At 38.0% G+C, this 23,195-nt stretch overlaps 1 protein-coding gene across 2 annotated transcripts in view; it reads right to left on the reverse strand.

The window, feature by feature from the left end:
- LOC113092365 (adhesion G protein-coupled receptor B3-like) overlaps nt 1-23,195 on the reverse strand; it is a 78,905-nt gene that overhangs the window by 50,487 nt on the left and 5,223 nt on the right. For both annotated transcript variants that reach the window (XM_026257949.1, XM_026257948.1), the window contains exons 3-10: nt 22,343-22,507; nt 19,731-19,895; nt 14,524-14,688; nt 13,681-13,782; nt 11,651-11,757; nt 9,383-9,577; nt 6,610-6,678; nt 2,462-2,570 (exon numbers count right to left, since the gene is read on the reverse strand). In XM_026257949.1, coding sequence (XP_026113734.1) covers nt 2,462-2,570; nt 6,610-6,678; nt 9,383-9,577; nt 11,651-11,757; nt 13,681-13,782; nt 14,524-14,688; nt 19,731-19,895; nt 22,343-22,507 — 1,077 coding nt within the window. The remainder of the gene's footprint in view (nt 1-2,461; nt 2,571-6,609; nt 6,679-9,382; nt 9,578-11,650; nt 11,758-13,680; nt 13,783-14,523; nt 14,689-19,730; nt 19,896-22,342; nt 22,508-23,195) is intronic.

The following is a 23,195-nucleotide window of genomic DNA, read 5'->3' on the forward strand; positions in this document are numbered from 1 at the left end:
GCAATGACTATACTTTGGCATTTTTTTGCAGCCGCTTAGAATTCAACATGGAAATCATTTTTGTTTTTTATTGGCATTGATTGTTTTGAAATTCAAATGGTACTTACATGCCTGTGTTTTTATTTCTGTAATAAATATGGCTTTCAAGCCAACAGTTAATTTGGAGGATATTGATGGTTTATTGCAGGTATGTTGTTTACATGAGAAAATCTGTGTTACAAGTTAAACAAAAATTCCAATAAACAATCATATTTTGAATTTAAATAGTTTCTTTGTCTTGAGTTTACATTAATTATTTACATTTTACATTTACATATCCAAAAAGTTTCAGTCTTTTAATTGCGATTAATCGCGATTAATTTTAAAAAATTGTGCGATTAATTAGTTAATTTTTTTTAATCGATTGACAGCACTAATATATATATATATATATATATATATATATATATATATATATATATATATATATATATATATATTAGGGGTGCTCCGATCACGATCGGCCGATCGTTAATGCGCATCTCGTCAGTAAAGCCGGTTTTCTAATCAGCGGTTAATTCCATCAGGTGCGTGATTTCACATAGAGCAGCTGTTACTACACAGAGCCGTTGTTAACTGAGAAGATGCGTCAAAAAACGCTGAAAATTAACGTGATTTGCGCATCTTCTCTATTAACAACGGCTCTGTGTATTAACAGCTGCTCTATGTGAAATCACGCACCTGATGGAATTAACCGCTGATTAGAAAACCGGCTTTACTAACGAGATGCGCATAACGATCGGCCGATCGTGATCGGAGCACCCCTAATATATATATATATATATTTATATTTAAGCTGCAAAATGAAATATTACTGAGTCCTAAGTTTAAGCAGGACTGCCTGTGGAATTTTAAATACTATCCTAAGCAAATCCAATGCTTTTGAATACAGCCCTTTCAAAGTTAGTTTACAATTCATTTCATTTAAATGACTGGTAATTAGATAATAAAAAGTGGGCTACAAATCAACATAATGTTTGACATAATGAGTGATTTACTAAAGCCTCTTTATGTTTCTGAAACTGTAGCAGCAGCTGGAAGACAGAACATCACCCAGTTTCACCTTCAGACTACAAGAAGCAGTTTCAATCACAGGTTTACTTTGCCTTGTCAGTGGCTGACATTAAAATGTTTATAGCTCTCCTGCATCATGATGTTGATGTTCTGGCTGTGCGTTTTATCTTACACACTGAAATGTAGTGGTCATGTCTGAACTGGCTTGATGAAGATACATTCTTGCCTGTAAAAAGACCTCGAAACATTTTTTTTTGTGGTTTCGTTAAATAAAATGTGAAAGTCAGCAGGTAAATTAATATAAATGACACTTCCAATAATGGGACACAAAATAGGGCCTGAAACTCTTTTACTAAAATGGCCAGTGAAAGGTGTTTAACCTTCAACAATCTCAGAAGGTCCAAATTAATATTAAATGAGCAGTTTGGATACGGCCAAGAAGGCCAAGGTCATTAAATTCAATACTTAAACTGTTTTTTTTTTAAGTCAGGAGATACCAAAGTCCCAAAAAACTATGCAAAATAATCTGATAATGCAATGTATGATTTAAGAAGAAATGTAATTTAGATTTTTGCCCATATTAAGCAAGATACTAAGTAAGCTTTAAATCTCAGGATACATCAATGTACTGTACATAATGTCATGGCACTCGCAATCCTGTCTGTGTTTTATGGCAAGTTAACATAAAAAAAAAATATCAAAGACGAACATCAACGAAAATACCATTTTAATGATATTGTGCATAAGCATGCAAACATTATAGACTCCTCTATGTATCTGCTGATGGATAGGAAGGTCATCCTAATCCATTCATTTCATATTTGTTGAGCTATGCAATTCATGCAGATTGCAATTTCATGGGTTAATGTTCTGTGCCATCGAATAAAGAGAAATAAGCAAATGTGCTTCATCACTGGAAGCAAAAGCATTTTTTTTTTTAGCTATTTGACTTTAATTTTGTTCGGATGATTTGGAGGGAGATCAGTATTTGTGTGCGAGCCGACATTTAGCACTGGATTCCTTTCAGTGACGTGGGAGGTTTATGGGAAAATGCATGAGTCATGCTTTATCTTTTAACTGCCCTACTTTATGAACAGAAATAAAATCAATCAATCAGGTAAGGGGCCAAAAGATTTTGTTTTTGAAAATGAAAATCAAAGCACGCTGCAATAGATATAACCGAACCCAAACATAGAGTCCTCTTTTCTGAGCTGAAATAAGATGAGGCTGTTTGCATTAGAATTTAGTACATTAAGTGGAAAGGGCTGATTTTAATTAACATTATCGACTGGCGGTTGTTTGTCCCCCTCCATGCACCATTTATCCTCAATTACTGACGACACACAGAACTGACGGGAAGAGTCAGCAAGACAAGTGGTTGGCGGGAGGGTTTCTGCGGCTCTCTTACCCAGGTTTCCTGTCATCAGGTAGGCATTGTCGAAGTCTCTCATTCCCAGCCCGACGATGTGGATGAACTCTTCACTGACCTGCATGAGTTCCACAGACCCTGGGTAAATCTGGGAAAAGAGAATCATAGGGGAAAAATGAGAGAAATGTTCCTCTATTTGCGAAAAGAGTATCAAACACAGATACAAATCTGATGGATTAAGGATGGATTTGGAATCCAATTTTATATTTAAATGAAATTAAACCAAAGTGTTGGTGTCAAATGTGAAGGTTTAAAAGGATATAGCTTAAAGATGACTAAATGATGAATGAAACAGAAGAACGACAGAACAAATGCTAGTCCAAAACTTTGAAAATGAATAGATACACAACAAAATGATAGAAAGAATGATAGACAGATAGATGGATGGATGGATGGATGGATGAATGGATGAAGGATGGAATGACCGAATGATAGTTAGAACAATAGAGAGAAAGAACAATAAAATGATGGAACAGAGAGAAAAACAAAATGATAGAAAGAACAATATCAATAAAATGTTGGAACAACAGAATAAATGACAGACAGACAGACAGACAGACAGACAGACAGACAGACAGACAGACAGATAGACAGACAGATAGATAGATAGATAGATAGATAGATAGATAGATAGATAGATAGATAGATAGATAGATAGATAGATAGATAGATAGATAGATAGATAGATAGATAGATAGATAGATAGAAGGACAACAGTCAGCTTAGTAAAAGCACTCCGACAGACTCTTTTGGAAGGTGACTATAAAGACTTTTTAAAGGGCACTTCCTCTGTATCTCACACTTTAGAGCCCTGCATCCTGTCTGCGCAGTCCTTCACAAAGACAAGCTCATGCAGCAGAGTGATTGTGCAAGGCTCAGAGCCTCTCTAGAGGACCAGCCATCAGTGTCAGAGCAAATGCGGTTGAGGAATTCAGGCCTGTGGCTCACCGCCTCCCGATTCCACAGCCTCAGCCTGTCAAAGTACCTGCTCTCTTTCAGTCAATAGCATCACGCTCTGCTGATCCAAACCTTGACCTTCAGGTGACTGAACTCGGCTGTAAAAGGCATTCATGATGCCAAACAATTATTTTTTATTTATTTATTTTGAATAGTATGCATCAATAAAATAAAAAAAAATGGGTAACTTTTTATCAGTAGTTAATAATAACTAACATGAACTAACAATGATCATTGATGTTTTTTACAGCATTTATGCTTTGTTAATAACATGTTAATAAAAATGTAATGTTCAAGTCAGTACACATCCATATATTTTTATAAGATGTATCTTATATACTTATTATACTGTAATATAACTTAAAAAAATGTTTTACTAAATGTCAATATTAACATTAAGATTAAGAAATGCTGTAGAAGTTATTGTTCCCATTAACTAATGTAGTTAAATATGTTGACAAATGAAAACTTAATGCAAGGTTTTGGTGTTGTTAATAACCTACAATTATTACAAATATTAAAGTATTAAAAATATTGCCTAGGCATTTAACTGAAATAAAAGTAATATTAAGTACTAAAAGTTAAATGAAAAAAAAAAATATATATATAATAATAATAACTTTAAAAATCAAAAACAACTGACAAAAATATAATTGAAGATATAAATGTAAAAGCTAACTAAAAGAAATTTAAAAAACAAAACAAAACACTATAATACTATATAAACAATGCTAAAATTAGACTGCACTGTTTGCTATACTAGTTTAATCAAGACTTTCTCATACCAAGTTGTCTTAAGCCCTTTACCGCAGCAGATTTACAGTATGGATTTACATGCCATATGACACTGTGCTTCCTAGTTCTCTCGTCTCATTAGCATCTGAACTCCCTCTCGTCATGACAACAAACAAAGCACAGAAACACATTGCAGCCAGTCTGCAAAATAAAAAGCGGGTGCAGAAAAATAGCACTGAGTGACATTTCATAATTAGCACCCTTAGTGAGGTGGAGAAACAGGGCGATGGAGTCACATATCTAATAATCCCCCTGGCAGGAGTCGGGCTCTGCATTCGAACGGGGGCTGATCTTGGGCCAAGCCAATCAGACAGGCTGCAGACGGGGAGAGAGATGCTGAGGGCCCACCCCCCCCTCGGTCAGACTGCTGGGGGACAGCAGAGAGCATCTCTCTCCATGGCAACAGCGCTGGGCTGCTGAAATGTGCAGGGAAGACAGCAATGCGGGAAATGGCCGAGGCTGACGGCCATTAGATGAACCAGCACTGCTGCAGCACTCAGTGTCACGCAAATACAGTAAATTGTTCTATCATATCATGTGCTCTTTACTGTCGTATATTTTTTGCACTGGTGCACTCTTCTGCTATGTAGATTTAACCATGAGTCTCAAGCATATCCAACTGGAGTATGCTAACAGGTATAAACATAGCTCATTTATACCAAAATACAAAGTCAACTTCCTTTACTAACATTTTTGGTAATGGAATATTATATTATATATTTAACTAAATTCATTTTCTAAGATTTTTGTATCTATACATTTTTTATTATACATATGTGTGTCTTAAATGTATAGTTACAATTTTTTTTAATAATAAAATAACATAAAATAAAATAAAATTATATTTTAATTTATTTTTTATTAATATAATTTACTATTACTATTACAGAATAGGATCTTTTATACAGTACTATACTTCAAAAGCCAATTTCCCTTACTAACAGAAAAGTACCAATAATGCAAAATAATGCTAAATGTTTTTTTTTTATTTTTTTATTTTTTTTATATTAAATCTATTAATATCATATGTTTAACTTTAATTTTACGGGGGGTTCACAAGTGTGTGTGTGTGTGTATAATATAACATTTTCACATATATTTTATATGTATTTACTATTATTATTTAATATCCTATTGATTAGGATAAGAAAATAACTTTACCTCACTATTATCTATAAGAAGTCAGAAGACCATCAGTCATTGAAACTAGTAACGAACCTCAGGCTCTTCTTTATTTCATGATGCGAATTTGCGAGGCAAGTCAAAGCTTCTTCCTTTAAAAAGTCCCCCCTACTTTGCCTGAACAGCAGAGACTGCCATGAATCTGAGGTGTGAACTCTAGACTGGCAATCAAAGCTCAGACGAGCTGACTCTAAAGAAGAAGACAAGACTGACAAGATAAAATCCTGGGTGATCTTTAAACGTCAGGGCATTCTAAGGCCAATCGTTTGATAGAGCCGGTGACAAGCGTCTCAGATGTCCTTTAATGATTCGAGGAGCTTGAAGATTCAATCTTTGACAAAGCAGAGGAGGAACGTGGATGGAAAACGAGAGACCGTCTGCTCCTGGGACCGTTCTAAACCAGGCAAAACACCTTGGGCAAAACAAGCAACCGGCTACGTGACCTGATCTCCGAACACACTCCTGACTTAAAAACATATTGCTTTTCTTTAAAAGCCTTGTGACACTGCCCTACTGCAAACTCCATTAAAGGGATAATTCGCTTGACACCCGGCACCCCGCTCCGCTCAAGGACTCGTGTTTTACCAGAACTCGGATGAAAACATTAGACGAAGGAGCTCCAAAAGCAGCTTACATTTGACAGACACTAACATTACCACCGTCTGCTTAAGAGGCATTTCCAGTTCAGGCTTAAAGGAAAGAAAGAGACATTTAATACACTCAATTTGTTTCAGAGCAATAATAATGCAATTGGAGATTTCCTTTAAGTTTCTAAAGAACATTCAGCTTGTTGAAGTCCAAATCCCTCAGGCTGCTTTTACACTGTCTCTCTGAGAGCGAGAGAAGACAATGCCGTCACTGCTGATGGAAAGCATAAGAGCTGGACATATGCTGCCAATGCTGCTGCCACCAAGTGGATGCAGTGGATATTGCATGTCCTTCCACCAATCAGCACAGCAGGGAGGTCGGTATTTGGCAGAAAAGGTTTGATTTGACGCAGCCCTGCCTGTGGAGACAGGCACCTCTTTGACCTGACAATTACCTAAAGCATCTGCACTGGTGATGGCAATCGATTCACTGAGCCGCAGCCGCAGAGTGACACACAACACCAGATACTCTCTGCGATGTGACCATAATAAAGCAATCTCGACCCCGAAGCTTCAAAAACACTCGTTCACAATGTTCAGACCCACCTGTTGTGCATCTTCCCACTTTTCTCTGTTCTCCTCTTCCAGGAGATTGCTGATGATCTGAAAAAAATTCTGTGGAGAGAAGACATTGTAGTTAGTAGAATGCTGCTGTCTCAGGAACATAGTTGGGATCACATTTCAGTCAATATATAAATTGTATAGTTTAAAAAGTATAAATTTCAGCGTGAATTGCAACACATTTTTACACCTAAACTTCAGCAAGTAAAATAGGAAAGTGAACTTAAAAAATAGGAGTTATATACCAATTAAAAAAAAAGGAAAATAAATAAATAAAGGTAAGATGGATAGTGATATTGAACCTGAAAAGGGGGAGTAAACAACAACAATAACAACAACATTATAAAACATGATTGTCCTTAAAAATTACAATGCATAATAATGCATGATATAAACATGAATATGATTTTTGACCATGTATTTTAAAGAAATGTGCTTCTGAAAGAATATAAAGGAATTTAAAAGTGTATGATAATTATAGTTTTAACTATTCATAAGAACAGATTCTGAGATGTATTATAAGACATTATGAATGACTAAATTCATTCAGAACAACCTCATAATACATTTTTGAAAAATTTGTATGTATATGCAGAGTACCAACAGAATAATATCCTGCTTGTCAAGGACAATATTCTATAACAGAAGAATAATGTTTAATGAATTTGCATAATAAAACACTATTTGTGGACTTGATATTTAATATTGTGAAGCACTGAAAAAGCAATAATGTACTTGAGTCTGTGACTTTAACCGTGACTGTATTCATAAAAATAGCTCAGCTTCTTGTACCTACTGCTTAAGTAGATACAGGAATTTAATTGACTTTAAATTGAAATTTTACATAGCCCTTGAAAAAGCTAACTAGAAATCTTCATATCTGTAATGTTTGAGAGAAGAAGAAAAAAAATCTACTCAGTGTTCCCCGAAAAGGCAATAATGAAGAATCTCCCTTGTATTTCGGAAGTCTAAACAAACAGTGTCTCGGGGAATTACTCTGAGGATCACAGCACTGATTTACAGGGAGATGATGGGACATGTCCAGAGGCCTCGGCTCTAAAACACACCTGGGATTTCCTGCTGCTTTCAATTCAGGGATTGCTTGATCTTTCCTAAGCACTCGAATGTGCACAGAATTAAAGGGGAAGAACAGAGAGCGTCCGTTGAGTTTGAAGGCGCTTGGGAGAGCTGTCTACTCCAAGACTGGAAAGAGAGCTGATGTTTGCAGCGGTGACTGGGCTGAATAAGATATCCAGCTGGATGTGCGCCTGTCTTTTTTTGTTTGCTGCTCTGTGCCATGGAAGGCAGGAGAGAGGCAGTGTCTTGGCTCCGGCACGCTTGTTTTTCTACTTGAATGCTTATGCTCCCTCTGGTGGTAATGCGTCCACTTAAACACAGCATTAATACGTTCCAAAACACACAACCCACCCCAGCACACATGCGTGGGGAGGAGGGGCCGCACCGGTTCACATCAGGGCTTAGATAAAACCTCCTACACCAACCCGACACACAAACATACACGCACAAAATCACATTACACTCCGTATTATGTAAAAATACCCAGATTCTAACGAACAGGTCATGAAAAAATCGGTTTATTTCGGCATTGGGAAGGCTACGAGCTTTGAGATAGAATGAGATAGACTTAGTGACTATCTCTTATCAGCAGCTGGCGCACGGTGTCACAATCCCATAAGCTCTCTGTGAGGGGCAAGAGCGGCAAGATATTTATCAGTCATGGTGCCAAGCAGTGACATTGCTATTCTGAAGGTGCTGTAAGTGACTGGAGATGTTTTACTAACTTTAGCCATTTTGCTAACTTCAACCAAATGCCTAGAATATCTGGAGAAACCTGTCCGTATTCCCATTAATCTCGACGACAGTTCCTCGACTAGAACATCACCCCTCAGAAACATGTGACTGGCATGCTGCTATCTCTGCGCACAGGCATTCGTTTCTGGAGATATGCATTTTAGAGCCAATCACATTGCCATGTGTTTAATCATTCTGGAGGAAAATGACATCATGACAGCTAATTGGCTGCACAAAAATGCACACAGTCCCAAGCCCTTCACTTGCGACTATACTGAGTTGTAATGTCATAGAGAACTAAGTTTGAAAAAATATAGTTGCAATTATTTTTAACCCATTTAAATGCATTTAATAACCCTTTAAAGCATATCATGAAATATTTCCAATTTATTTTACCTTTCAAACCTTTTGGGTTAGTATACTTTTTAAATGGAATTTGGAAAATAAAAAATCACCAAGTCTGCATTTATTTGATCAAGAATACAATAAAGACAGTAAAATCGTAAATTATTAAAAGAAATGTATTTATTTCTGTGCCGGCAAAGCTGAATTTTTAGCAGCCATTACTCCAGTTTTCACTGTCACATGATTTTTCAGAAATCATTCTAATATTCAAATGTTCTGCTCAATATGAGCACAGCTGAAAACAGTTGTGTTGGAAGCCATAATATATGATTTAATGCATTATTGGTGGATAAAATCATTTATTTATTAAAAAAAAAAATAATAATAAAAAAAAAATCTTTCTGAACAGTAGTTCAAAAAGTATTGTAAAAAGTATTGTATTCAGGACCTGTTATGTGTGATATCAGTAGCTACTTTCAACCTGCATTATCAACATTCAAGACCTAAGACAAATTAATTTACCACAATGCCTAAATGAAATCAGCTACAAGATGCATATAGGCATGGAGGTTAACAAGAACCAGATTATTTTCTCTCTTACCTGAAAGTCATCAGAAGAGGGTTCATAACTGGCCCTTTTGAAGGTGTCTGTGACGTTTCGAAGAATCTCCACTGAAGAGAGAAGGTCACCTGCATAGAAATTGCGTCTTTGGGTGAGGTCCAGGAGGACCTTCGTAACCTGGGACATGCCATCTCCTGCCAAATTCCTCTGACCTTTAGCAAGGTGCCCCTGGACCTAAAGAAAGACACAGGGAAAGAGACTGGGTTCTGTGTGTCCTTCAAAGACTGTAACTATAACAGAACACTAACAGTAAGTTGTAATATAAAAACTATAGTTAGTATTTAAAGGTGAAGTGTATAATTCCTCAAGCCACATTAAACAAACTGTTTATAGAATGATGTTTCTCAAACACTGTCCTGTCTGATATAGGCTCGATGAGTAGATAGTCACACTCCAAAATAATGCTGTTGGTTGATGCAGTATTGTCGTGTTGGACTGATAAAGAAGCTCTGACAGAACAATGTTTTGATACATTGATATAGGATTTAAAACATTTTAGACTCTTTTAGAGTCTTTACATTTTCAGAAGGAAATACGAGTGGTTTGCCTACCTTGTTGAAAAAACAGAATACGTTGGCTAGGTTTGTTTTGAAGCATTTATTTTGTATGTGTTGGCATTTGGTTTGAGCTGGTTTAAGCTGGTCCCTAGTTGGTCAATAGCTGGTTTTAACTGGTCATATGTTGGTCCTATGCAACTTGCTCCTGCTCAGAACCAGCTCAGAGCCAGCTTTTAACCAGCTCATGACCAACTAAGGACCATCTTAAACCAGCTACCATGCTTCAAAACATAACTAATCAGCATATGCATATAATGTAGCCTGTTGCTTTACTGTTGATTAGATGTTTTAAATGGTTTTGTCTCTGGCTATGGTTGCCAAGCTGTTCTAAATGGTTTTAAACCTGTTGGAGCCCTACAGGATTGCCAAGGTGTTCTATGTGGTTTGAGGCCATTTCTATGAAGTTGGAATGATGTTTTAGATGGTTTAACCCTTTGATAAGAGGTTGCTATAGGTGCCTGCTTACTCGGTCAAAAAAGGGTTAAATATTTTAAATTGTAATAATATTTAATTACAACTATAAGAGAAAATTATTGATTTACTGTATTTTTGATCAAATGAATGCAGCCTTGTTGAGCATAAGAGTTTTTGAATGTCTTTTAAAAATATTAAAATTCGTAACCAACCACAAATGTTTGAACAGTAGTGTAGAACTTAGTGGTTCCCAACCCTGGTCATGGAAGCACCCCAACACTGCACATTATGTATGTCTCCTTAATCAAATACACCTGATTCAGGTCATCAGCTCATTAGTAGAAACTCCAAGACCTGAAAATGGCGTGTCAGAGATAGGAGACGTGCAGTTTTGGGGTGCCTCCAGGACCATGGTTGGGAAACACTGGTATAAATAACTACATTTTGAGCATAAAAAGAAATAAAATAAATGACACACTTCACTTTTAAGCAACAGACTAATGAACAAACATACATTAGTCACGCAGACATGATGCCATACACACTGACTCAAAGAAAGAGGCTAAAGAGGGCAGACAGAAGAGTGTGTTTGTGTGTGTGTGTGTGTGTGTGTGTGTGTGAGAGTGGGGGGGGTTGCCTAGAATGAGGAAGACCATAAGCCCCATCAGGATAGTAAAACCTGAGCAGCCAGCAGATCTAACAAGAGAAATTACTTAATAAAAATAATAAATAATGCCTTAATTAAATTTTTAACAGGCAAAAATGTGTAAGGGCTAGGGGATATAAAATATCATTAACTCAGTATAAAGCCAATACAAGTCTAAGGAAAGTCCCTTACAATGTTTTCTGTGTGTGTGTGTGTGTGTGTGTGTGTGTGAGAGAGAGAGAGAGAGAGATGTACCCAAAAGCTTGGAAATAACACAAAGTAATGCATTTTAGTAAGACTGACATAAGAGGAAGCTGAAAACAAAAAGAGCGAAAATCATTCATTCGTGGTGAACAGGTGCACTCCCAGAAAAAGCTCAGTTGGAGCTGGAACAACCATCTCCAAGATTTTACAGGAAATTAGAGCGAATTCTCCATTAACACAGGGTCTCAAAAACTGAAATACTAGCGGTTTAATTTGCCTTTCTGATGATAGCAGTTTATCTCGTAGACCTACACGGTGGTCTGGGGTGCCGGGTGGAAATACTTTGGGTGATAGTGACGACTGCATGGGTAATTTATGGCACATCACAAACAGAAGCAGAGCGCAGGAAGCTGACTTTGCACCTACTGATTGCTGCAAGTATCTGTATTCATTTGCAATGCATCGAGCATAGCTGGGCTGCTCCCAATAGGCCACCCCGCGGTGATCCAGTGAGCAGCGTCGACTAGTGGTGCCTGCAGAGGAGGAGAGAGAAGAGAGAGATACAGAGACAGAGACTGAGAAGGGGTTTATATTGTTCTTGTAAGTCTTTTTTCCTTTTTCATTCCACCTGCCAGCCCACACATCTTTCAGCAAGAGGATAAAAGCAGCAGCCTTCATCATCATCTAGATGCGGTGGTTGCCAGATCACATGTGCCTCACATGTGCCTCTGCAGTATATGAGTGCCAACAAACCAAACTGTAATTACGTGCTTTAAAGAACTGGTCGTAATTCCCACCACAGAATTATGATGTTAACCGACACCAGCTGTCACGAACCAATCTGACTTTTTTGTTTTTGACGTCTGCGAAAACTGAACCCTGCAGCCTGAGATATCAACAAGACTGCCGCCCACACTTGGGAGCGAATAAACAAATGCATAAAATTCCTCGCCTCCGATCCGTCAGAGCGTGTCCTACACATATCGTCTCGCATTGAAGATGTGTTTGGAACAACCTCACCACACCCACCCTCACCCCTCCACCACACACATCTTATCTGCTCTCATTCCAACGCGGTTCCACTGCCTGCTACCCAGCCAGCGGTGAAACACTCTCGGCCTACCCGAGACGCAGCTGCAGCCAGCCACCTGCCCTCAAGCTGAGGCATCCAAGCAGGGACATCCAGCCCACAGATCACAGAAAACTCCCAAAGAGCCGGATCAAATTGGACATCACCATTAAAACACATGCCGCCACTGAGGGGCCTAACCAGATTTAATCTCACACAAACACGTAAAGATCACACAAACATCGTCCAATCGTGTTTGCGGCACAAATACTGTAGGACAACACAAAAGTGAAAAGTTCTCATCCTGCATTTTTTAGTGCCAATCATTCTTAATTAATCGTTCTCTAAAAGCATTAGCTACTTCCAACTGTTTGATTTTTGTCGCTTTCATGCATTTTTGTTTGAGTTTAATTTAATTCCAGCCTCATAATGAATGAAGATTTTCCAGCATTTCATGGCCTCTCCAGTTTATCCCACTCCAGTGCTTTTGCACGACCTGAAATTTCAACGTGGGTTATGTGGAAACCAAACAATGTAAATCTAACTAATTCCACCCACGGGTTGACACACTGTCTCTTTTATGTATAAATGATATAATTAAATGTTCTTAACCCCCCCAAAAAATACAAAAGTAAACACGGGCCTATGGTGGCAGTCCACCCACATATTGAAATATATCCACAAAAGACATTAATCCATCTATACACGCATTTGCAGTCAGCCTCTGCTCGCCTAGTTGTAGTTATAACAGACTGTTCCTGTTCTCTGGGTCCGTGCTGCCTGCCTTTTTTATTTTTCTCCAGCACCTACACTTTCAAGGACACTGTAGTGGCGTTGCGGAGCTTCTTCACAACAGGAGATAGCAGGAGGTAACAGAAATTCAGTACAGCACCTTCTGCCATTTTCAGACCACAATCAGTAAGACTCACACCTCGGACCGTTCCGAGGAGAGAGAGCGAGACAGAGAGAGAGAAAAAAGAAAAAGGGGACGCCTCTATATTATATCTCAAAGATGGGGAAGTGGTTTCTCTTTTTCTCCCTTTACACTGCAGAAAGCGGCCTCGCAAAGATGTTGACAAAACGCTGGAGGGTTCAATGGTATGCAAATGACAAAAATCTCTAGGTACACACGGCATAAGCCATTTAAAAGCAGTCGCAGCAGTGCTGAACACACTAGTGAGAAACATTTGTCTTCGTAGCCTTCTGAATTTATGAATAATTTCAAGATCATTGAAATAAATGCACTGCAAAAGAAAAGCTGCGAAAAACATAAGCTGTGCTCTTTTTCTTTCTTTTGAAAGCATCTGTGATGCCATTCTATTCTTCCTTTGTGTCTTTGTGTTTGGCTGAGTGCTCTTCACCCACTGAGTGTTGTGGCTTTTCTTACCCGTGGCGTTGGGAGGACACCTGTTGAAGGCCAGTTCCCCAGAGGGAGTTCTTCTCCACAGCATGGACACAGCATAATCCTCTGGGCATATTTCATAAGGAGCTATGGTTCAGGAATAAAATGTAGACACACTTTTAAAAGAAAAGATTTTTATTATTATTTTTTATTTAAAGGACATTAGAAAGACCACAAGTAATTGATGGTGGAGAATGGGGGAAATGGGTCAGAATATAATGAAAGGCCATTTTAATTTTACATTGCCCACATATAAATGCCACAACATTTTTGGTCATATAAATGCTGCAAAATAATGAAGTAAATCTGTATTTCTAATGCACATATACAATTATATATTTTTTTATAATTATATATAAAATTATATATATGACTTAAAACAGACTTAAAAATGTTTGTAAAGACATTCACGTTCCACCAATTTGCATTTGAGATTAGGGGAATGATTAATTCAGCAAATTCAACAATAGCAGTTTCTATAATTGTCCTTGTAGCATACCTAAGTGTGCATGAAAATGCATGTATATGCATGAACATAAAGCACTGTTTCCACTGAGAAGGTTTCTAATAAATGAGAATAGCATGACATCCTTTATGTGACATTAAATATCCATTATTGGTAAAAAAAAAAAAAAAAAATGTGTTGACCATTCCTCGCTGAAAAAATACAATTGTGGTATATGTTCATTAATTCTCAAATGAATAATGATCCAGTGCAAAAAAAACGGGAACGGAAGAGATAATTATCCCTGCATCCATTTCTCATTCACCCCTCTCTGCCCATTCTGACATAATTGACTCTTGGGGCTCAATTATTCGCAGGGTTACCTGGGCAACGCTGCTCGCTGCATCTGCGGACCTCCTCCCCACTGCCTTCACATGGCTGCCCCGTGACCGCCAACCCCTGGCAAACACGTACCCTCCGCTGCCAACCACCGTCACAGGACTTAGAACACCCACTCCACGGAGCCCAAGCGTTCCACTGTCCGTTAGCTGAAAGACAGATGCTGACTTTGTAAAGTTGGTCAGTTTTTGTGGAAACAGGTTCTTCTCTGTGAACATATGGGTTTGCTGTGACTTTGCATCAGTTGTCCTAACCCTACCTTTGCCTATTTTTTTTTTCATTGGTTTTTACCCATTAGTCTTCTCTGCTGATGAAATCGTTACATGCTGTTTGTACACAGTCAAAAATGTAAAGACCACTGCTCTTAAAACCCCAAATAATTGGGATGTTAAGGTTACAGATGCACCTGCTAAAGAGGACTCCCATGATTTGCCCTTTTTGTAAGTCTATCGAGAAACCTATTTCATCCACAACTTGAACTAAACACAGGTAAATACAACTTAAAGGGACGGAACACAAATTAAGATATGTTTGATGAAATCCACCAGCTTTCTGACCCTGCATAGACAGCAATGGAACTGACACATTCAAGGCTAGTAAGGACATCATTGAAACAGTCCACGTGACATCAGTAGTTTAACCATAATGTTATGAAGCTATGACAATACTTTTTATGCGCAAAGAAAATAAGAGGATAAAAATAGCTGAATAAAGTTGTCATTTTTGTTTTCTTTGCACACAAAAACCATAGTGTCTCGTAGCTTCATAGCATTAGAGTTGAACCAATGTCTATTTTAATGATGTTCTTACTACCTTTCTTGTTCTTGAAAGTGGCAGTTGCATTGCTGTCTATGCAGAGTCATAAAGCTCTCGGATTTCATCTAAAATATCATAATTTGTCTTACAGGTTTTTATACGACATGAGGGTGAATTATTAATGACAAAATGTAATTTTTGGGGGTGAACTATCCCTTTAAACTACACCGAGATACAATATAAAGAATAGAGACTCAAAGAATAGTCACAAAATTTGCTTTTTTACTGCAGTCTACAATAATCAAAAGGTGTTTGTATTTATTGTCTGACCACTACATGTATATAATCTGCATCTTCTTATTGTGTTCATTATCTCTTACATTCCATCTTTCAAGCACAATTATATAGTCACTTAATAAAGTGAAGTGACGTGACATTCAGCCAAGTATGGTGAACCATTCTCAGAATTTATGCTCTGCATTTAACCCATCCAAAGTGCACACACCCAGAGCAGTGAACACACACACTGTGAACACACACCCAGAGCAGTGGGCAGCCATTTATGCTGCGGCGGCCCGGTGAGCAGTTGGGGTTTAGATGCCTTGCTCAAGGGCACCTAAGTTGTGGTATTGAAGGTGGAACCCTTCGATTGCAAGTCCAACTCTCTCACCATTAGGCCACAACTTCCCCATGTGGAAATGACATTGCACCTTTATGTGGATGTGCAATCTTAAAAGTTATTCGAGCCATCTTCTGTGAAAACTAAAGAATTCTGAAAAGTACAGTGCGTAAAAATATAAAACACACTCGTTTGCAAAGGCGGGTTTGGTGCATTAAACACCATCCAGTTTCTTGTCATGTTGACATGCTCTAGAGGCCAGAGATGCAATAAAACAACACTTTTGGCAGAATTCGCTCTTGATTTAATTAATAAAATCATTACCACGATACTTGCAAAGATTGGATCTTTGTCTCTTCTTTACGAGCGTGAGGGTGCCCTACAACTGTGGTAATAATTTTCCTCACTTTGCCAGCCCTGAAACACATTTTATGGTAAAGTTTTAAAAGGCTTCGGGATGTTTTACGGGCATCTAATGAACAGAGTAAAATATTTTTTCTTGGCAGTGGAAAGGGAGAAATGAAAAAAGACAGATGTTGCCCTCAGCTGTGCTATAAATCATGTGTGAGAGAGGACATGTTCACCTGTAAACTAGCATTCACCTGTGCTGAATGTACACTAGTGTTCAAGGACACATTTACATTAACATTTAGACTATGTGGAGGCTGCAAGAATGTTACTTTGAAATCAATAAACACGGTGAAATCATATAAAAGCACTGGGAGATACAGTAATTGACCTCTATGTAGCTTCATAATAAAGCCTTAATATCTGAACTTGTACAAGCATCCAAGCAAATAAATATTCGTACCATTCAAAGGCAAAATTTCTCACCTTCTTCTACACTATCAATTATCACATATATGCAACGTTTCTCATAATTGACCCTTCAGTTATCCAGTAAATAGATATGCATTTGCAAGTGCTGGCAATACAGAAATCCATTTCCACCTTATATTATTTATAATCAAAGGTAAATTTGACCATTTCACATAATTTTGAATTTATTTATTGTAGTTGTGACATTTTATATATCACAACTCCATAGTTAATGTGGAGGAAATATAGTACTGTACATGTACAAGGAAAATTCAGCATTTAAATATGTCAACATTGTCAGTAAAATTTTGAAATTTCTAAACATTTTATGTCAACAAATATACGTAACAAAAATTTACAAATATAAAGAAATGTTTACCCTTTTTGTTACTTTTGAAATGTCACATTGTGTCTCAAAAATTATATTTGTTATTAAAATTACTAATATAATTTCAAGTAGTTTTGACTTTTTATCTAAACAAATATGATATCGACATCACAGTCGGTTACATTTTGAATGCTGAAAATGTTATCAATGCAAGTGAACTGAAATACAGGTGCATCTCAATAAATTAGAATGTCGTGGAAAAGTTTATTTATTTCAGTAATTCAACTTAAATTGTGAAACTTGAAACTCTATTAAATAAATTCATTGCACACAGACTGAAGTAGTCTTTGGTTCGTTTAAATGTGATGATTTTGGCTCACATTTAACAAAAACCCACTAATATCAACAAATTAGAATACTTCATAATAATAATAATAATAATAATAATAATAATAATAATAATAAATAGTGAATTGTTGGCCTTCTGGAAAGTATGTTCATTTACTGTACATGTACTAAATACTTGGTAGAGGCTCCTTTTGCTTTAATTACTGCCTCAATTCGGCGTGGCATGGAGGTGATCAGTTTGTGGCACTGCTGAGGTGGTATGGAAGCCCAGGTTTCTTTGACAGTGGCATTCAGCTCATCTGCATTCTTTGGTCTCGTTTCTCATTTTCCTCTTGACAATACCAATTCAGGTCTAGTGAGTTTCCTGGCCAGTCAAGCACACCAACACCATGGTCATTTAACCAGCCTTTGGTGCTTCTGTCAGTGTGGGCAGGTGCCAAATCCTGCTGGAAAATGAAATCAGCATCTTCAAAAAGCTGGTCAGCAGAAGGAAGCATGAAGTGCTCCAAAATGTCTTGGTAAACGGGTGCAGTGACTATAGTTTTCAAAACAGACTGTGGAAACTTAACACTGGACTTCAAGCAACTTGGGCTATGAGCTTCTCCACCCTTCCCCCAGACTCTAGGACCTTGGTTTCCAAATTAAATACAAAACTTGCTCTCATCTGAAAGGACTTTGGACCACTGGGCAACAGTCCAGTTCTTCTTCTCCTTAGCCCATGTAAGACACCTCTGATGTTGTATGTGGAATAGCAATTCGATACACGTCTGTGTGTGGTGGCTTTTGATGCCTTGACACCAGCCTCAGTGCATTCCTTGTGAAGTTCACTCAAATTCTTGAATCCATTTTGCTTGAAAATCGTCATAAGGCTGCAGTTCTCTCAGTTGGTTGTGCATCTTTTTCTTCAACACTTTTATCTTACACTCAATCTTGTGTTAACATGCTTGGATACAGCACTCTGTGAACAGCCAGCTTATTTGGTAATAAATGTTTGTGGCTTATTCTCCTTGTGAAGGGTGTCAATGATTGTCTTCTGGACAACTGTCAGATCAGCAGTCTTCCCCATGATTGTGTAGCCTATTGAACTTTGAAGGTGTTTTGAGTTGATTAGCTGATTGGCATGTCACCATATTCTAATTTGTTGAGATCATGATTTGGTGGGTTTTTGTTAAATGTGTGCCAAAAATCATCACAATTAAAAGGACCAAAGACTTAAACTACTTCAGTCTGCATGCACTGAATTTGTTTAATACACAAGTTTCACAATTTGGGTTGAATTACTGAAATAAATTAACTTTTCCACAACATTCTAATTTATTGAGATGCACCTGTATATAGAAATAACATATAGACATTTTAGATGTGAACTCTGGAAAAAAAACATTAATGTAGCTTTAAATTCCATACAATTTTTTTTTTCTCCATTTTTGCTTTGATGCTACAACATATCGCGTCTTACCCTGTAAGCAGCTTCAAACTCACTGAGACTCTCTGTTATCATGAACCATGTAGAGCAAGAGTATTACAGCTTACAAGCATCATGCTGAGGGGTCCCAGTATGTTTTAAAGAACTACCTGCCAGGCATACTGAGCATGCGCTCTCAAGCAAGACCCACCGCTAAATGGTCTTTTAACAGATTTAAGCTAATGCTCGACATAAAGTATATAGAAGAGATGTCTTGACTGTTGATATGATGTCATACAGTAGTTAGCCTGGGGTTCAAAGAAATCAAAGATATATGGCTTTTTTTCCATATCTGATGTTATTTTATAAGATATTACATTTTTCAGTAAGTACAGACTTATTTTTAGCAAAAACACAAATTTTTAAAATGTACAGTCTTTCTCTTCTGGGTAAATTAAATAAAAATAATGATGACACATACTGTTTGCAATAGCATATTCTATTCCTATTCTTTGGGTCATAGCTACCATTTCTATAACCTTCTTTGATGATCATGTTTTTAATTATTTTATTTTTAAAAAACAAACTGATATTTTTTGGATTAAAACTCTGATATTTATTAAAAAATAAAAATGTTAATCATACTGCAAAAATCCTATTGTTTTTTTTATCAAAAGAACTAGGGTAATGCTAACATACAGGGTGGCCTACAAAAATATGTATTCACTGCAGCGCTCTATAACAAACATGATCATCAAAAATTTCATTTGGTCATTAAAAATGTCCTATTGCTAAAAGATATTTCTCTTTTTTTCATTTTTGGATATCCCAGAGAGAGAACTGCTTTAAAAGTACTGAATGAAAAATATACACCTAAATTTCCCTTTGAGTTAATGAGATGTAGAAGGAGTCGTACCTGTGCAGTCAGGGTTGGAGCATTCTCTGCTCTCCGCCCAATGTCCTCTACACTCAGATCCCCCATGAGCAGCAGCTGAGCACTGCCTCTTCCGCTGTTGTGTTCCATTGGCACAGGTCACCGAGCAATCGCTCCACGAACTCCACTCCTGCCACTGCCCGTCCACTGAGGTTGCCCATGCAGAACGCAAACAAAAGCATGCCAAATTGAGAAGAGAAAATATTGCAAGTTTCATGAGCTGGGTTCGGAACATTTAGGTTTAGCATCTTCTGATTAAGATGCAATTGCCTGCCATATATAAATATATAAATATAAAGTGAGGTGTGTATTTTCTGTGCCACTAGAGGAACCAAATGGAATTGCAACCATTTGTCTGGTCCTACTTAGCATAATGCCTACTCAAATAATAAAGCTTGTTGCTTGCAACAGGTCATGGGTGTGAATGCATTAACTACTAAAGTTTTTTTTTTTTTTTTCGGTGCAAGTGGCTGTGGGTAAAAAATGCATATGCTGTATGCATAATTGTAAATGTTTGAAAACATTAGTGGTGCTTTAGTATTTCATTTGCATGGGTGCAATTACTTTTCTGTGTAATGGTGCATGTGACTTTGGGCAAAAACCAAAAGGGTAACCCATCTTAGCACCCATTCAGAACACCTCAACAACCTCATAGCAACATGCTAAAAATTAAATTGAACACCTAAGAAATTACATAGCAAAGCTCTGAAAACCACCTACAACAATCTTAAATAATGGTGGGAACTTCTGCCCTGGCAAAAAACAATCATATTTGTTCTGTAGAAATGCTATAATCAAGATATATCTGGAATTCTGTTTTAAATAGAAATGACACATTTAACCTTTCAAGGTTAGCTTTCTAATATATGGAACGTTTGTAGTATTGAAAAAAATCCCAATTATTTGTACACGAGTGCTTCAATTAGAATGTAATCAGGATCAGGAAAGATATGATATATGAAACAGAAAGAGAGAGAGAGAGAGAAAGAAAAAAATATTGCAAACATTTGAAAGGAGGGCTACTGTCAGCCTGAATAACCCCATTAGCCCCAGGGAAAGAGGTAATAATACTGCCCGAATGCCTTAGATAGATCACTAACTAGCAGCATGACCCAGTATAAGCTACTCCTATAGTGAATATTCTGGTCTTGTGATGTATTCCACTCTCAATCCAGAAGAAATTAGTTGAAAACGGTGGAGGGTTTTCATCACACGTTAGAGCTCTGAGGTCAACTTTAAAAGACCAAAATATGCAAGCCAGAATTTGGCAACAGTACAAGCTCTGCCTGAGATGATGATACAAAACACAACACAGAGGCATAAAGATGGGCTAATTGTTTTTTTGTTGTTGTTGTTGTTGTTTTGCTGAATGGGATGAGACTTTTAAAGCATGAGACCAACAAAGCTAACCAAGATTAGACAATGTGTTACAGTACTTACCCATCTACAGTGTATAGAAACTTTAAGTGGCTATCATTCACAGGCAATTGTGCTTATGTGATTTTCACTTCAGATCTATAGTAGGTTGAGTCTAAAACGGTGTTTCTCTCAGCCTTGCAGGGTTTACTGTGCGCCGCACGTGGTTGCTCTCAACATGCCAAGAAGACTTGTGAGCGCATCCATTCCCTCTCTGTCCCACGTAATAAACTATTCCGTAATTGATCCTGTAATGTACCACCGCTGGCAGCTGCTGCTTACTCCCCAGAGTCACCTCCATGTGAGATGAGCTTTGCTTCTTTATAGATGGGATCAAACATTGAGGGGCTTCCATGTCAGGCCTAATTCCACCAAATCATTCTCAGAGGACGGTGGCTCACAACTGCATCCAAATTAGTGGAGTGGTCTTCAATTTACAACAAAACTGATTACGGTTAGAGAACGGCTAGAAAAGCAAGAGGCTCAGGGGACACACAGAGGCATCGGATTCAGAAAAGAGAGAGAATGACTTACAGTAGAAGAGAAGAGAGATTAAGATGAGACGAGAAAAGAAGAGAAGCCAAAGGAAAGACAAGATGAGAAATACAATGCTAGAAAAAAACTGAGACAAGAAAAAAGATGAGATGATAGGAGATATGAATAAGTATAAGAAAACAAAAGATGAGGCGAGACGACACGAGAGAAGATGTGAGCTGAGACAAGAACAGAAGAGGTGAGACAAAAGGAGAAATGGAGATAACAGGAGAAGAGAACTGAAGAAGAGATGAGAAGATATGAGATGAAAAAAGAAACGACAAGCACAGAGAAGATGAGACAAAATGAGAAGAGAAGAGATGAGAAGAGCTCAATTGAGACATGACAGAGAATAGAGGACAAGAAAACAGAACAGGAGATAACAGGAGAAGAACACAGATGATGTAAGACAAGAAGAGATGAGAAGATGCAAGATGAGAAAAGAAGAGCACAGACAAAGTGAGATGAGAAGACACCACAGATGATACAATAGAATAGAAGGCAACAATACAGAATGGAACAGAAAGTTAGAGAAAAGAGGAGAAAAGAAACAAGAGAACAGATAAGGCGAGACAAGATAAAACAGGTCCAGTTGAGATGAGACGTGAGGATGGGAGAAAGCAGTGCATCTGAAGCACACAGACCTGGGCAGAGGGCAATGTTGCAGAGTTTGCTCTGGGTCTCGGGTCCCTCACACGCTCTTCCTCCATGCTGGGGTGGAGTGCACATCCGAGTGCGGGTGCGATGACCCCTCCCACAGGTGAAAGAGCAGAGGCTCCATGGAGACCACTCTTCCCACACACCGTGCACTGCCAACAGAGGACAAGAGTTAAGACACATACACACTGCTCTCAGCACACACACACACACACACCCACATGCAGCCTCATTCAGATGCAGCAGTGAAACACCTCCAGCACCGAGTCAGCGAGCCTGTTCATCAACAGCTGTTACACAGCCGCAATGAATCCAAACAACTGCATCATTTCCCCCTTTCTGTACAATTTACCTTTCCCAATCCCATACCTCTCCACCCCCATCCCGAGCACCACGGCTGATGACATTCTTTTGTCTTAGCATGATGAAAGACGCGCCGGGAGGGCTGCCGCGCTGAATTCGTCTCGGCTCTCTTAGCGTACTTATCAAAGTCCCAGGTGTACGTTCTGCGCGCACTTACTGGGGCTTAATCCAGTCATCAGTGTCAAGACTGCTGGGCACCGTTTCCCCTCCAAACGTCAAATCCCCCTCTCTAATGCTCTTACTGTATAATGAAAACTCCAATCCCACTCAAAGAGCATTAATTAAAAACAAACTCTCGTTGAAGCACTCATGGAAAGCCGGCTTTTGCAAAAAAAAAAAAAAAAAAACAGCTCAATGACTTTGCATTAACAGGAAGCTTTTTTACTTGCGGTTGGACTCTCATCTGTAAGGGGATAAGAGTCAATGTCACCAAACATATGCATTCTTCTTACTTTATTTAAGGTATACAGATGGACT

This window comes from Carassius auratus, unplaced genomic scaffold (genome assembly GCF_003368295.1).
Source record: "Carassius auratus strain Wakin unplaced genomic scaffold, ASM336829v1 scaf_tig00214575, whole genome shotgun sequence".
In the NCBI taxonomy this organism is placed as follows: domain Eukaryota; kingdom Metazoa; phylum Chordata; class Actinopteri; order Cypriniformes; family Cyprinidae; genus Carassius; species Carassius auratus.